Here is a 13071-nt window from a genome sequence, read left to right as displayed (position 1 = left end):
ACTTGGTTAGATTGTTAACAGATAGTAGCTGTAAATATAAATATATAAAAACCATCTCTGATTGGGAAGGTTTGGGACATTGACGTCTGTCAGCTGATGTAAAACATGAAGCAAATGCTTCTCTTCTCTCAGTTCTCCCCCTACAACTACGTGAACTGAACTTCATAGGGAGGATGATCAGTTTTTGTGGGTGGGTTGGTGTTAGGGACAAATTGGGGCCCCCTGGAGCCTTGTACTTTTTGCTGTGGAGTATGAAATGTTTGAAGCTAATTGTACTCAGTACATCATAGTGTCAGTACTCTTTGTTGTGCTCTAAAATCAGATATGGACCAATATCCGCCAACTTTAGCTTCCCAAGATGATTCAGAGAATGAAGTCCTGCAGAAGTCATATTTATTCCCACCGAGGATGCCAGCGCAGGAAATAGGATTTTCTCAATCCTCATGCTTTTGAGTGCTTTGGGGTTTTTGGGCTTTTGGGGTTGGTTTGGGTTTTTTGTTGGGTTTGTTTTGTTTTGTTTTCAATGACTGAATATTTCTTTGAAAACTGATTCCCGAGATTCCCGCTTTGAGCCTAGAGCAAACTTTTACAGCACAGCGTGAGCTCACAGAAACAGTTTAACATTGACATAGTTATAATTAACTTAAAGGAGTTAATAAAATAGAACTCGCTGTGGAAGTTGGCAGGAAAGTCACATTTCCGTCAAGCTCTCTTGTGATTATAGCTGCGGAATCGAACAGGGTGGTGGGGTGTGGGGTCCTCCAGCTCCTGTACGACTGAAACCAGCCAAAGTCCTTCGGCTTGTCATGACTCCTGTAGGACACCGGCCGCCTTCCAGGCACCCATGGGGGGATGTGTCAGAATTCCGTAAGCTTTAGGTTCAGGTGGGGGATTTCTGTGTTTCAGCGCTCTGGCTGAGTGAGGAGGTTGATGCTCGAGGCTGGCCAGGAGGGAGGTGGGATCGGTGACCACTTCTGCTGTCACAGCTCAAGTCTATTTGTCTGTCTGTCTTCCAAATTGTTGTTTATCTGTGTATTCACAGTAGCTATTTAATTCATTGCTTTGCTTGCCTTTTCAAAGAAACACCAAATCCTGAATCATCCGTAACTCTTCCTCCCATGTTTTCCTTTTTTTTTTTTCTTTGTCAGCTGTGTTAATTTGCCTGCAACTAAGTTGATTGTGTGTCATCCTGGATAGAGGGAATCCAGCAATCGTAAGATATAACGCTGACAGTTTTCAAGAAAATATGCTTTCAGAATAATTGAAAAAATCTCTAGGGCTATTGTTACTCTTTGGAGATGCAATTTGAAAGTCTAAAACCAGCAGGGTTCGAACTAGAGGAGTCAAGGGAGAAACCCATTCCTGTCCAGGCAAGCTGGTGGCTCTTTGGAGAAAAAGAAGCAAAAAGAGCTTTTTGCGTGTTTTCCTGGGTGTTTTCCTTGCTCTCGTTTCTGAGTGAGCAGTTCTGGACCATGCAGCGACTTTGTACGGACAGAGGATACTGGCTCAGGTGACACGGTGGTGACGCTAATTCCTTTTCTCTATTGGAATATCAATTACATGAGTTTTTCCTGTTTGAAAAAGTGTCACTGCTAGTGGCTTTGAGAAGCAAAAACAGGATTTTGCTATGAGTATGTACACGGGCGGCTCTTGCTAGCAGAGGAACACGAATGTCTTGAGCAGGAAATTTTTTTCACCATCTTCGGCGCAGCTCAGATTACATGTTTTCATTAGACATCTGGTTGAATAATTGGTTCCTCACAAATGGGTAGGTTAAAATAATTGGCAGAATAAAGTTTTTGAGTAGTTGTATGCAATTTTTAGATATGTATTATGCCTCTTGCCTGCTTACTTGCATTTTTGAGTATTTGCAGCAGGCTAGAAATTCTACTCTGGAATTACAAGTAAAAAATTGTTAATTAGGGGGGAGAGTGGAAGGTGCTTGGGTTTTTGCATCCAAGATTTTTAAACCTATTTGGTCAAACGCAGTATATATTCGTGTAGGATATATAGTTTTGATGGAAACCAAGAATATCAAAGGATGCTTTTTTCTTACACTGTTTTAAAACAAAATGAGAAGGGGGAAAAAAAAAGGCAAATGTGCTTTATCTAATGCGGTACCAATTCCCGGTGGACTGGTGAAATGCTGCTGTGTTTCACTTTTGCGGCTCCCGGGAGAGGGATGAATGAATGAAGTCTGAGCTTCACACCTGTCCTTGAAGATGATTTCCAGACTGCAGCTAAAGGAGTTTGTGGCAGTTCTGAAGACTCTTATTTGTTCTGGCATCAACTCTTAGACAAATGAAGGATGCATCTAGTTTCCAAGGCTAAACATCTAGCATCTCTCCTGACCTTTTTTTTTTCCCTTTTCTTTCTGCTTTGTGCACATTTATTTAGAAAAAGAAAGTAGCGAGTGTCAACAGATCTGTACAGATGTCTTTAATCAGTTTCCAAATGTCTAACAATGGCACAAAGAAACATAATAAAGTCATATGTTTTATTTTAACACTCTTTTAGGGTCAAGAGCCAAATTGTTTCTGCTGCATTTGGTTCTTGAAGCTGCTAGAGCATCTTGCCGTAAGTTTTTCCAGGATTATGAGCCATACAGGAAAAGAAAGTAGGGTTTGACCCGGTGTTTAAATACTGTAAGTGATTTGCAAGGAGAGAACTTTTCAAATTGTCCCTAAAACATTACTGGCTCAACTAGCGTCCCTGTTTTCCTTTTATTTCCTGTTATTTTATTTGTGTTTTAACTCACGTTTAGTTGTATTGCAGTGCAGCTCCATGCTTCTTCTGGTACCTCTTCTCCATGGAGAGCAATTAAATTGTTCCTCCTCCCCTCCTTTCCTTCCCCCACCCCTTCTCTGGAAAAGAAAAGATCTAAGTAGATGAGAAAGGACAAGTTTATAGATAGTTCTTAAAATGAGATCTGCCTTGATGGGAAAAAGTTGTAAAACCAACAAGTAAACCTGATATACTGTAATTGCTAAGAGAAGAGTTCAGTTTGTTTCCAAGACCTTAAAATGTAAGGTGTTAATTCTCCATCATTAAACTCTCTTGTTGCTCGTGGCTTGTCCTAGGCTGTCACATCAACCGCATAAATTTGTGCTCAGTTGTTGCAGTATCTTAAGTAGCTCCAGCTCAGTGATCTTTGCAAGGTTTGTTTTTCCCCTTGTGCGACTCTTTACAGGCTCTGACTCATCCTTGGGTTTCCCTTTAATCAGAGCTTTGTAATTTCTCCTGTTAGCGTGTTCTTTTTGTTCTTGGTAGTAGGTTGTGGCAAGCTATTTGTTTACCTGTGGACAAGAGAGGAACAAATTTTGTTCTTAGTCCTGCGCGTGTCTTTCAGTGACTTATTTAATAGTCTGTTTGCGTGTGGGGTGGCAGAGCTGAACCTGCAGACACTCCAGCTGCCTTTAGTACGTGTGTTGTGCAATGTGAGAGCGCCAGGTTTTTTTATTTTTATTTTTTTTCGTGGAAAGGGGTCAAAAATGTGAGTCGGTAACAGGCGTGTTTAATTGGAGAAATCCCAAAGCGTGGTGCATGGCAGGGGCTGCACAGCCGGGAAGATGCTGTGCAGGCAGCTTGGACACCAAAACCACACCGAGGAAAAGCAGATCTCATTTGAGGAAGTTGAAAAGTCATATTATTTGAGCAGTTTGGGTTAAATAAACACCGTTTATTCCTAATTTGCAGAGCAGCCGAACGTATATGGTATTAGGGCTCAGATTTGCACAGGAAGTATCCATAGATACCTAAAGAGAAACAGGTGGGGAATATCGCATGTGGCATCAAAGATGCTTTTGTGCTGGGAATTACTGAATTAAGGTGTAACAGAGCTGCTTTGTTAACTGACCAGCGTTGTTAAATTCTCTTTCCTTTTTCAAACAGGAAATCTTGCTGGCCCACACAGGAAAAGCAAAAGCAGTTGACAAAAGGCTTGTAATTTATATACTGACAGCCTACTTCATTGTTAAACATGATTCTTTAATGCACTGTATCTGGTGTGTGATTGATTTCCTTGTAGCCTGTTACCCAGCTGAAACTAGCAACACATCAGCATTGTTTCTTTTTCCTTGGAAATTGAAGATAATTTCAGTGCTCTTTGAAAATATTATGTCCCGAGTCCTTGCAGAGCTGGTGAGCGACGGCGCTTGGCAGCTGTTTAATCGGTCTCTTGAAAATTGTATGTATAAGGCCCGGTTTTTGTTACATGGTACAAATCTCGGCTGTGCTGGCGAGACTCAAGGGTTAAATTCCCAACACTGTCGCATATGGCAGTGAGCAGAATCACAGATGTTGATGATACAACATAATTAGTATTCTTTTATGTAAATGAAGGCTGTCAATGTTACCATAGTGTCTATACTCTTTCAAGCTGGAATCTATGCCACTTGGTCTTACCAAGGCTAGACGGGATTATTCCGCAATTTTCTATCAAGACCTGAGCAGAAAAAGAGAGAAGAAAGAGGGGGGGAAAAAAGGTCAGGGAGGAAGGTGAGAGGAAGGTGGGAAGGGATGTTTCCAACTCGGAAGGAGGAAAACAAATCAGTCCTTTGTTTAATGCAGGATTTCCAAAAGTGTCTTTCCAGATCCTAGGATTTGTGAGTGAAGGAACACGGCCCAAAGGAGAGGTGGAGCGGATTTTTGAACCGTTTTAAATAAATGATGAAAACGGTTATTTAGAAAATGCAGAATCACTCCGTGGAGATGAATTCTGAAGTGGCCATTTGTGCTTTAATCTGGAGTCGAGAAGAGTTAAAGAATAGAAGAGCTTTGATTTTTCTTTAACAGATTCCGTCTTTAGCAGCGATGTCACTGGGAAAAGATAGTAATTAAAGTAAATTTGCATAATTTGGGGGCCACTAAAAATATGTTTTCTTAGCCTGGTCAGATAGGTTTTCTGCATATCAATTGAGGCAACTGTTCAATACCTGTTCTAAAGCTTTGGGAAAGTATGCCGTGGCCTTCGTTATGTTAAACTTTGCCCCTTGTAAAATGATTTTTTTTTTAACTAAATATTCCGTATGCCAGACCTGACACTCTCTGTGACATCTGTAACCACTTTGTGCCTATTACAGCTGTCCCACCTATCACTACTTCGTGTTGTATTGCAAGTACTGTAGTCGTAGATGCGTAAGCAAGTTAATTTAGTCTTTCTTCGATTATTGCAACAGATATGTTTTTACAGTCTTTTCTGCCTTTGGCAAAATGCAGGTTTTTCCTGTTTTTCTTTCCTCTGTAATTCTTATTTTGTTGCAGTTCACACTTGACAACTATTCATTACTTGGTTTTTATTGTTTGAAAAATCATCTAGAAATGAAATTTAATTCAGGATAGATTTTTTTTTTCTTTTTCCCAGTCTCCTCCTCCCTTCTTTCACCAAGTTACCAAAGCAGCCAAAATTGAAGTGATCACAGGAGGTGCACGTTTTTGCTCCGTGTTTTTTTACTCAGATTTTTTTTCTCTGCCATATGTTGGGTCATCCACTACAAAAGACTTGTGATGAAGAAGCTACATGTGATCAGCAGATTTATAGATTATCAGAAAATGAAAGCAGAAAAATGAAATTCCAGAGTGCCTCCTCCATGTGACGTTTCTTAACATCGAAGTATTTGGGTTCCTAGGCGCGTTCATGCTTTGACTTCCAGATAATTCTGTTCTTTGTAATAAATGTGTTCTCTGCAGTGGCTCTTGCACTGAGAGGATTAATCGTGTTCAAAAGCAACCCTGCCAGCGTTCTTACTTTGTTTATGTGCATCACAAGAATATTCTCTCTCTAGGGCTTTGAAGCTGTGCTGCCTTACAATGAAGACTTAAGTAGTAATTAAATTCTCGAAGAACCGCCAAGACTCCTTTGGCTGAAATGGGGATGTTCCGCGCCCTGGATGCTGCGTGGCGGAGGAAAGGATGTGTAAACATGACTCCGTGAGTAGCGTGAGCAGCGGGTCTGGGGGCTGTTTCTGCGCCCCGATCTCTTTCACTTGGATGGGAGCGTTGGAGGGACTGTACAAAAGAAACCACAGTGCTGGCACGCGGTGTTTTAGTTGTGCCCTTTCTACGGCTGAGTATCTTTTATAAAGCATGTGGATGAAGGACATAGAGCAAAAGCTTTTTGCGCCTCCTAGTTCTAGTATCCCTGCTTTGATTTCTCTTCACTTACAACATAGTAATTTAGTAAATCAGTTGCTTTTTCTGTTTATGTGTGCTCATGCAAACATATACACATGCAGCTGTTCTTTAGGCGTACTATAACGTGGTGTTACACATTTCATTTGTTTTCCCTACTAATTTTTTTTAAACATTGTAATGTTTGGGAGGCTGTGGGAAATCAGAGAATTCGAGGCTAGAATGTAAAGCCTGCACACTTGCAAATGTTCTGGTTATGACAATTATCTGATATTTTTGTGGCTTCTGCAAGAAGTTGGTAACCTCAGTCTAGTTCCTGATGACATGCATTCCAATTCCAAATTCATTTTGTATGTATCAATTTCAAGAGGGCAGCTAAAGATCAAACGTGTGTGTGTGGACTGAATTAATCTTTTTCTTCTTGGAAGCGAGCCATTCAGGTTGGGTAAGGCATGCTGGCAGCTGTCTGGGCTGTCCTTAGTAGACAGATAGACAGTTTTATTCTGTAGACCTTGTCAATCCAATATCTTTTGCTGGTACTAAAAACTGCTTTTAAAAAAAAAACTGCACGCAGAAATAATGTAGTCGGTTGAAGGAAAATGGCAGTTGGGATTGACAAGACGCGACATCTGTGTTTTTATAGGTACAAAAGAGACCATTTTAAGTATGTATAGTGGCTCTAAGATCCTTTCCTCTCATTTTTTGCCTTCCAAGGTCAAAGCAGCGAAGATTTCTGTAAGACATGGATAGATGCAAACATGTTGGGCGGCTACGACTCGCCCAGGACCACTCTATCCTGAACCCCCAGAAGTGGCACTGCGTGGACTGCCAGACGACTGAATCAATCTGGGCTTGTCTGAAGTGCTCCCACGTAGCCTGTGGGAGGTACATCGAGGAGCATGCACTTAAACACTTTGAAGAAACCAGGCATCCATTGGCAATGGAAGTTAATGATCTGTATGTCTTTTGTTACCTTTGTGAAGATTATGTCTTGAATGATAACCCAGAGGGTGATTTGAAATTGCTGAGAAGTTCTCTGTCAGCAATTAAAAGTCAAAAACATGATCCGTCAACAAGAAGTGGCAGGACATTGCGATCAATGGCTTTGGGAGAGGACATGTGCAGCCATCAAAGGAGCCCTCAGGGACAATCTCAGATGCTTACAGCTCTCTGGCACAGGCGCCAGTCCTTGCTTGCGAAGGCATTGCGGACCTGGTTTGATAAGAGCTCTAGAGGCCAGCTAAAATTAAAACAAAAGAAACAAATGGAGGAGTTGGAGAAAAAGAAGGAGGCAGCTAGGCAGCGGCGGCAGGAGATGAAGAGACAGCTCCTGGAGGAGTTGGCAAACACTCCTCCACGGAAGAGCGCAAGGCTGTTGTCTCACGTGCACAGAGAGAACTTGATTCCAAGGAAATTTAGGGAGGTGGCGGCTGCTTCCCCTACCTCAAGGCAGATGCAGAGCAGCAGATTCAGACAGTTTTATTCCATCCGGCGTAAGCCTCTGATGACTCCCGGGGTAACGGGTCTAAGGAACCTCGGAAACACATGTTATATGAATTCTATTCTGCAAGTGCTAAGTCACCTCCAGAAATTCAGAGAATGTTTTTTGACACTTGATCTCTGTGAAACAGAAGAACTCTTAGCCAAAACTGTGAATGGGAAGTCTAGGATGCCTGGCAAATTGGCAAATGGGTCTGCTGCTAATGAGTCGGGGAAGACTGACAAAGTGGGATCATATGGCACGCAGAGCTTGCCAGCTGGCTTAAATGGTGGCTCCTCAATAAGCAGGAGTTTAGAACTAATACAGCCCAAGGAACCGAGTTCAAAGCACATCTCCCTCTGTCACGAATTGCACACCCTCTTCAGAGTGATGTGGTCTGGCAAGTGGGCGCTGGTGTCCCCCTTCGCCATGCTGCACTCTGTGTGGAGTCTGATCCCGGCGTTTCGAGGGTACGATCAGCAGGACGCTCAGGAATTTCTCTGCGAGTTGTTGGATAAAGTACAGCAGGAGCTGGAGTCGGAAGGAACGAAGCGCAGGATCCTCATCCCTTTCTCCCAGAGGAAGCTCACCAAGCAGGTCCTGAAGGTGGTGAACACCATCTTTCACGGGCAGTTGCTTAGTCAGGTACGCATCTGCTTTTGGCACGGAAATCAGTTGGAGTCGTTCACACCAAGGAGCAGAGGCTCTTGTTTCTCGAGGAGCCACCAGGTACACAAGAGGAGTTGCTTAGGAGTGCCTCCTGAGAAAGAAATCTGTTGGGTTGCTGTGCAGGTTGTCAGCATTTTTAATACTTGTCACGTGTATTGTAAATTCAGTTGCCACTTCAGAATGAAATCTGCACAAGTTTTTACTGTGTTTTTAAAGTGTCTTTGTAATTTATTTTGTCCCTTCCTGGGTTTGTTTCTGTGGCCAGAAAGAATATGGTAAAGGACAGTGAGGGCAGTCATCTGGTGCTACAAAGAATAAGCTGTCTGTGATCATAATTTTTTTTTTTTTTTGCAGGCATTTGAAAATCATCTACAGATACTGAGCATGCTTAACATGTGTTTCTGTAGGAGCTGAAAGTGCCTGTCACGGTGCTTGGTCTCTTATTCCTGTGCTGTTCCCTTGTCTGAAACGTATTATTCCCCACAAGGCAGACCCTGAGAGCCCAGTGTGTTTTGAAAGTCCTCAACTACCTTTGCTTTCCAGGAGAAACGAAACGTGCATAACTTGACACTCAAGGGTTTGCAAGATCAGACCACGAAGTGGTCTGTGTGTGTTCTCATTACTATTTATATCGTCCTTCTCCGTGCCAGTCTTACTAAGCTTACCACTCATAAGAACTTAGGTGCACGTTAAAGATTAAATGGTGTATTTTTCAAGTTAAAGCTTTGGCTTTTCAAGGAAAGGATGCTTGAAGTCATGGTTCATTTGAACCAACTCTGCAGTGCATGAACTTCTTGTGGACTTCTTAACTAAAAGCTCTTTGTTCGGTTGTCTCTTGACACTGGAAGGTGGTGTGTGCTCTAGATTCAGTGGCAGGTCTCTGTTAACAGTGTGAAGATGTTCACAGACGAGTTTAATTTATCTGCTACCATGATACACTATAAATAACTTGCTGAGCTATTTATTCTACTTATGTAACTCTTGTGTACGTGTACTGTATTTAATTTCAAACCCCTCTACGCACATAAGTCTTCTTTCCCTATCTGCTGGCTACGAATCCATCTTAAAGTTACTGGTGCCTTCAGTGGATGAAGCTGCAAGGTTGGAAACTCGGTTTTGGTGGATGATTCTCACAGTAACAGTCTGACCAGACCTGCTTTCTGGTTTTGTTACCTCCTTGTGTTCTCACTTTCTGCCTCCGAGTTTAATTGAAAACTTTTCTGCTGTTCTTATTTATAATACTCTGGGACGATGTAAGAAAACGTGCATCTGAAATGTGTGCTTTCATGCTCTGTTCATGAATAATTTTTATGTAGTTAGCAGGTGAAACATTGAAGGAATTATACACTTCGACATATGCAAGGAAAGTAGAGAAACTATGGAAGGAAGATTGCGTGATAAATGCAAACATGTACTTTTTCTAGTAAAAAACAGATCCAAAGTACTTGTTACCCAACTGTGAATTGTATTATACCTGTAGTGATGTTTATCTGAGGAAGTCAATCCCATAAAGGTCAATATTGTCTCCTTTTTTTGACAATTGAGAAAATAGTTTAAATTATTTGCTCAAGATAGACTTAGCTTTCAGACTGGAAATAAGCAGTGTTTCTCTTCACTCACAGGTCATCTCTGTGTCTGTGAAACTGCACTGCCTTTGGGGCATAAACTTGCTCTTTAGCTGTGAATGTAAATGCCAGTCTGCAGGCGTACATAACTTCATTTGTGTATACACATTTCATTCCCAGGTCACCTGCATAACATGCAACTACAAATCCAACACTGTTGAGCCCTTTTGGGATCTTTCCCTGGAATTCCCCGAGCGCTATCACTCTATCGAGAAAGGCATCGTCCCTGTTAACCAGACAGAGTGCATGCTGACGGAAATGTTGGCCAAGTTCACCGAGACGGAAGCTCTGGAAGGGAGGATTTATGCATGCGACCAGTGCAACAGTAAGTCGGATCCTGCCGCTGTCTTTGCAGTTAGAGGCACCGTCTGTTTTTCTGAGTGAGGGGTTTCTGATGCGTGTTTCGTGTGTCTTAAAACATGTATTGTGGCCTATATGTATAGGAAAAGTGTGTTCTTCCTCACTGCTTCTGCTGTTTTGTTTCCTCCTGTTGGTGGCTTCTGCTCCTTTGGGCACTGGTTTGGATCTGATATGTCATTTTTCTCTCATCTCTGCCACTCAGCAGCACAATTTGCTAAGGGTTTAATATGACCCTGTTCAGAACTGCTCTCACAGCTCACATTGGAGCAAAAGGCAACTTCAAGAATTTTGGGGGGAAAAAAGGCGTTGGATTTAGAGATAAAAAAAGGAACGTTATCCCCTATGGCTTGCTCATCTCTGCAGGGCAGGAAAGCTTTTATAACAAGTCATCTATATGCTGCTTGTTCTTGATTGAATCCTTTAGCCAGAAATCACAAATGCGGAGTTCTCAAAGTCTGCTGCCAGGTTAGAGTTTCCATCTCTCTGTAGGCATTTTGTCAAGGAGCAGTGAACTGATATTATTCTGGGAGTCTCAGCTTAATGTATTACCTGTTATATGAATGCACATGTTTTGCTGCGCTCAGCTAGAAGATGACTTCTTCTTTCCTGTAGTAGGTCTGAGTGTAAGGTCATTATATGCCTGAAAATAATTTTAGCCTTGTGTATAATCATGCAGTTCAGCTACTCTGATAAGCTGGATTTGAAATTTTTTTCATGCAGGTATTTATGGCAAATGTTCATCCCCTTGGGAGGAAAATGCCAATAATTTGACTTACATTGCAACTAAGCAGCTGAAATAGCAAATATTTGTCGGGATCTGTTCTATATCAACTTGCAAGTCTGTTACCAAACATCTTCACCAAGCGTTAGGAAATAATCGTTAACTAGATGTTCTTGAAACAAAGCCAAATATAATTTGAACAGATTCTGATTCACAGATAATGTTCACAAAGCGTCGATATGGATGAGTACAGCTTTGTCTTAACTCCGTTTTCTTTGATTCTCTGTGAAAGCTCAAATTTTAACAGTTACTTCAGAGTTAAATGGCTAAGGAAACATTAACCAGCTGAGAAAAGTCAGGGAAAGGCAAGCAGCCTGCATCTAGGTGCCAAAAACTATTGGGGACACTGCTTGTCAGACGTGATGGAGGAGGAGCAACCCATCTGTTCTGAACTGGTGCAGTGAGGTGCAGAAATCTAATTAACAGGTACATTCCTTATTGGAAGCTCCAAAAGCCACCTGTCTTTCTCCTGGTATAGTCGTATGTTCAGCGTCCTGGAAAGAGTAATCCCTGGGAAGGGAAACCTTTTTTCCTTTTCTCCGGTTTCGGTTCAGCAGTTGTTTTACGTTCTTGGGCAGGCAGAGCCCCTGCGAGAGCTGGAACCTTGCTGGAAGCATTTTCTGCTGACCTGTATTAATATTCTTGAGCTAGTGAAGCTTGCTACTGCAAGCTTCAGTGATATAATAAGCAGATCAAATAGTATTTTAACAGAATACGATGTCAAATAGTATTATTTGTATGCTGGTAGTTCACCTGTTGAAAGTGCTACAGCCCTAGATGTCTTTGGCACTAGCTCTGTCTTGATATTCGTGGTGTATTTCTGAGAGCAAAATATCAGCATGAGCAGCTTGAAGGCGATAACTGATTGTGTGATTATGAGCCTCACCAAAGTGAAAAAGGTTAAGTATTTTTAAACATGCAAGTTTTAATCCTAGAGAATTTCCTGCTCTGTGAAGAAATGTTTACTTGCGCGTCCGTCCTGAGTGCATGTGAATGTGCTCTTCCCCTTCTGAAGATTAATTCTATCCTAAAAATCTTTGCCTTGATTTTTTTTTTTAAATTTTTTTTTTTGGTAGGCAAACGGCGGAAGTCTTCTCCTAAACCTCTTGTTCTGAGTGAAGCTAAAAAGCAGTTAATGATCTACAGACTACCTCAGGTCCTCCGACTGCACCTTAAACGATTCAGGTGAGTGAGACACACACTGCATGGTGTCAGGCAAGTGATTTGCCGCTGTCTTTTTGGAAAGTTGAAGTGTGTGGTGTTTATATAACTGAGTATTTTAAATGCTGTTTTGACTGTCACTGTAGATGTTCGACTTTCTTTGTGTTTGGCTGTTGTAAATCTCAACAATATCCTAACAAATTGTCCTGGTTTGACCTTCGTTTAGTGGCCAGCCCAGCCTAAACCACAACACAAATAACAAGTGGGCATCAGTGACAGAATCAGTTGTATTCAAAAGATGTTAGAGCGAAAACAGAAGGAAAAAATTATATGATGCGTACTTGACCCTAGCAAGAGGAGCTCTTCAGAGTTGTTCAGCAGTGGCTGCCTGTGTGTGCATCTCCCTGCAGCCCTGTACCGCTGTCGAAGCAGGATCCCGAGTCTTTGATTCGTGCCCTTGTGTTTGCAGGTGGTCTGAACGTAATCACCGTGAGAAGATTGGGGTCCATGTCCTCTTTGATCAGGTATTAAACATGGAACCTTACTGCTGCAGGGACTCCCTCTCCTCTCTTGACAAAGAGACCTTTGTCTATGACCTCTCCGCTGTGGTGATGCATCACGGGAAAGGGTTTGGCTCAGGACACTACACAGCATATTGCTACAACACAGAGGGAGGTGCGTGTGCCTTATTACGGGGGAAACAAATTCAAGAAACTCATGTTTTATTCCATAGATGTACTGCTTTGTAAAGCTTTATGATCAAAGTTGTTCAGAATCAAGTTTCCTGAAATTCGTACTTGTTTCCCAGAATGTATTGCTAGTAGCATGCTTTCTTTATTTTTTTTTTCCATAAAGCCACAGATTGC

The 13071-nt window shown here is 41.9% G+C and overlaps 1 protein-coding gene across 3 annotated transcripts in view; it reads left to right on the top strand.

Annotated features, from left to right (window-relative positions):
* USP49 (ubiquitin specific peptidase 49) overlaps nucleotides 1–13071 on the top strand; it is a 28128-nt gene that overhangs the window by 11421 nt on the left and 3636 nt on the right. For 2 of the 3 annotated variants that reach the window (XR_012584334.1, XM_074564063.1), the window contains exons 2-6: nucleotides 5784–5928; nucleotides 6844–8254; nucleotides 10024–10228; nucleotides 12121–12229; nucleotides 12675–12880. Coding sequence is in view for 2 of the 3 variants with exons in the window: in XM_074564063.1 (XP_074420164.1) it covers nucleotides 6872–8254; nucleotides 10024–10228; nucleotides 12121–12229; nucleotides 12675–12880 (1903 nt within the window). In the remaining variant the exon portion in view is untranslated. Of the gene's footprint in view, nucleotides 1–5783; nucleotides 5929–6843; nucleotides 8255–10023; nucleotides 10229–12120; nucleotides 12230–12674; nucleotides 12881–13071 lie in introns of those variants that run through there. The other variant, XM_074564062.1, reaches the window with a different exon arrangement.

The sequence above is a fragment of the Larus michahellis genome, chromosome 21 (genome assembly GCF_964199755.1).
Source record: "Larus michahellis chromosome 21, bLarMic1.1, whole genome shotgun sequence".
Classification (NCBI taxonomy): domain Eukaryota; kingdom Metazoa; phylum Chordata; class Aves; order Charadriiformes; family Laridae; genus Larus; species Larus michahellis.
Note: the sequence above shows the minus strand (reverse complement) of the source record. Positions and strands in the feature narration are given on the sequence as shown.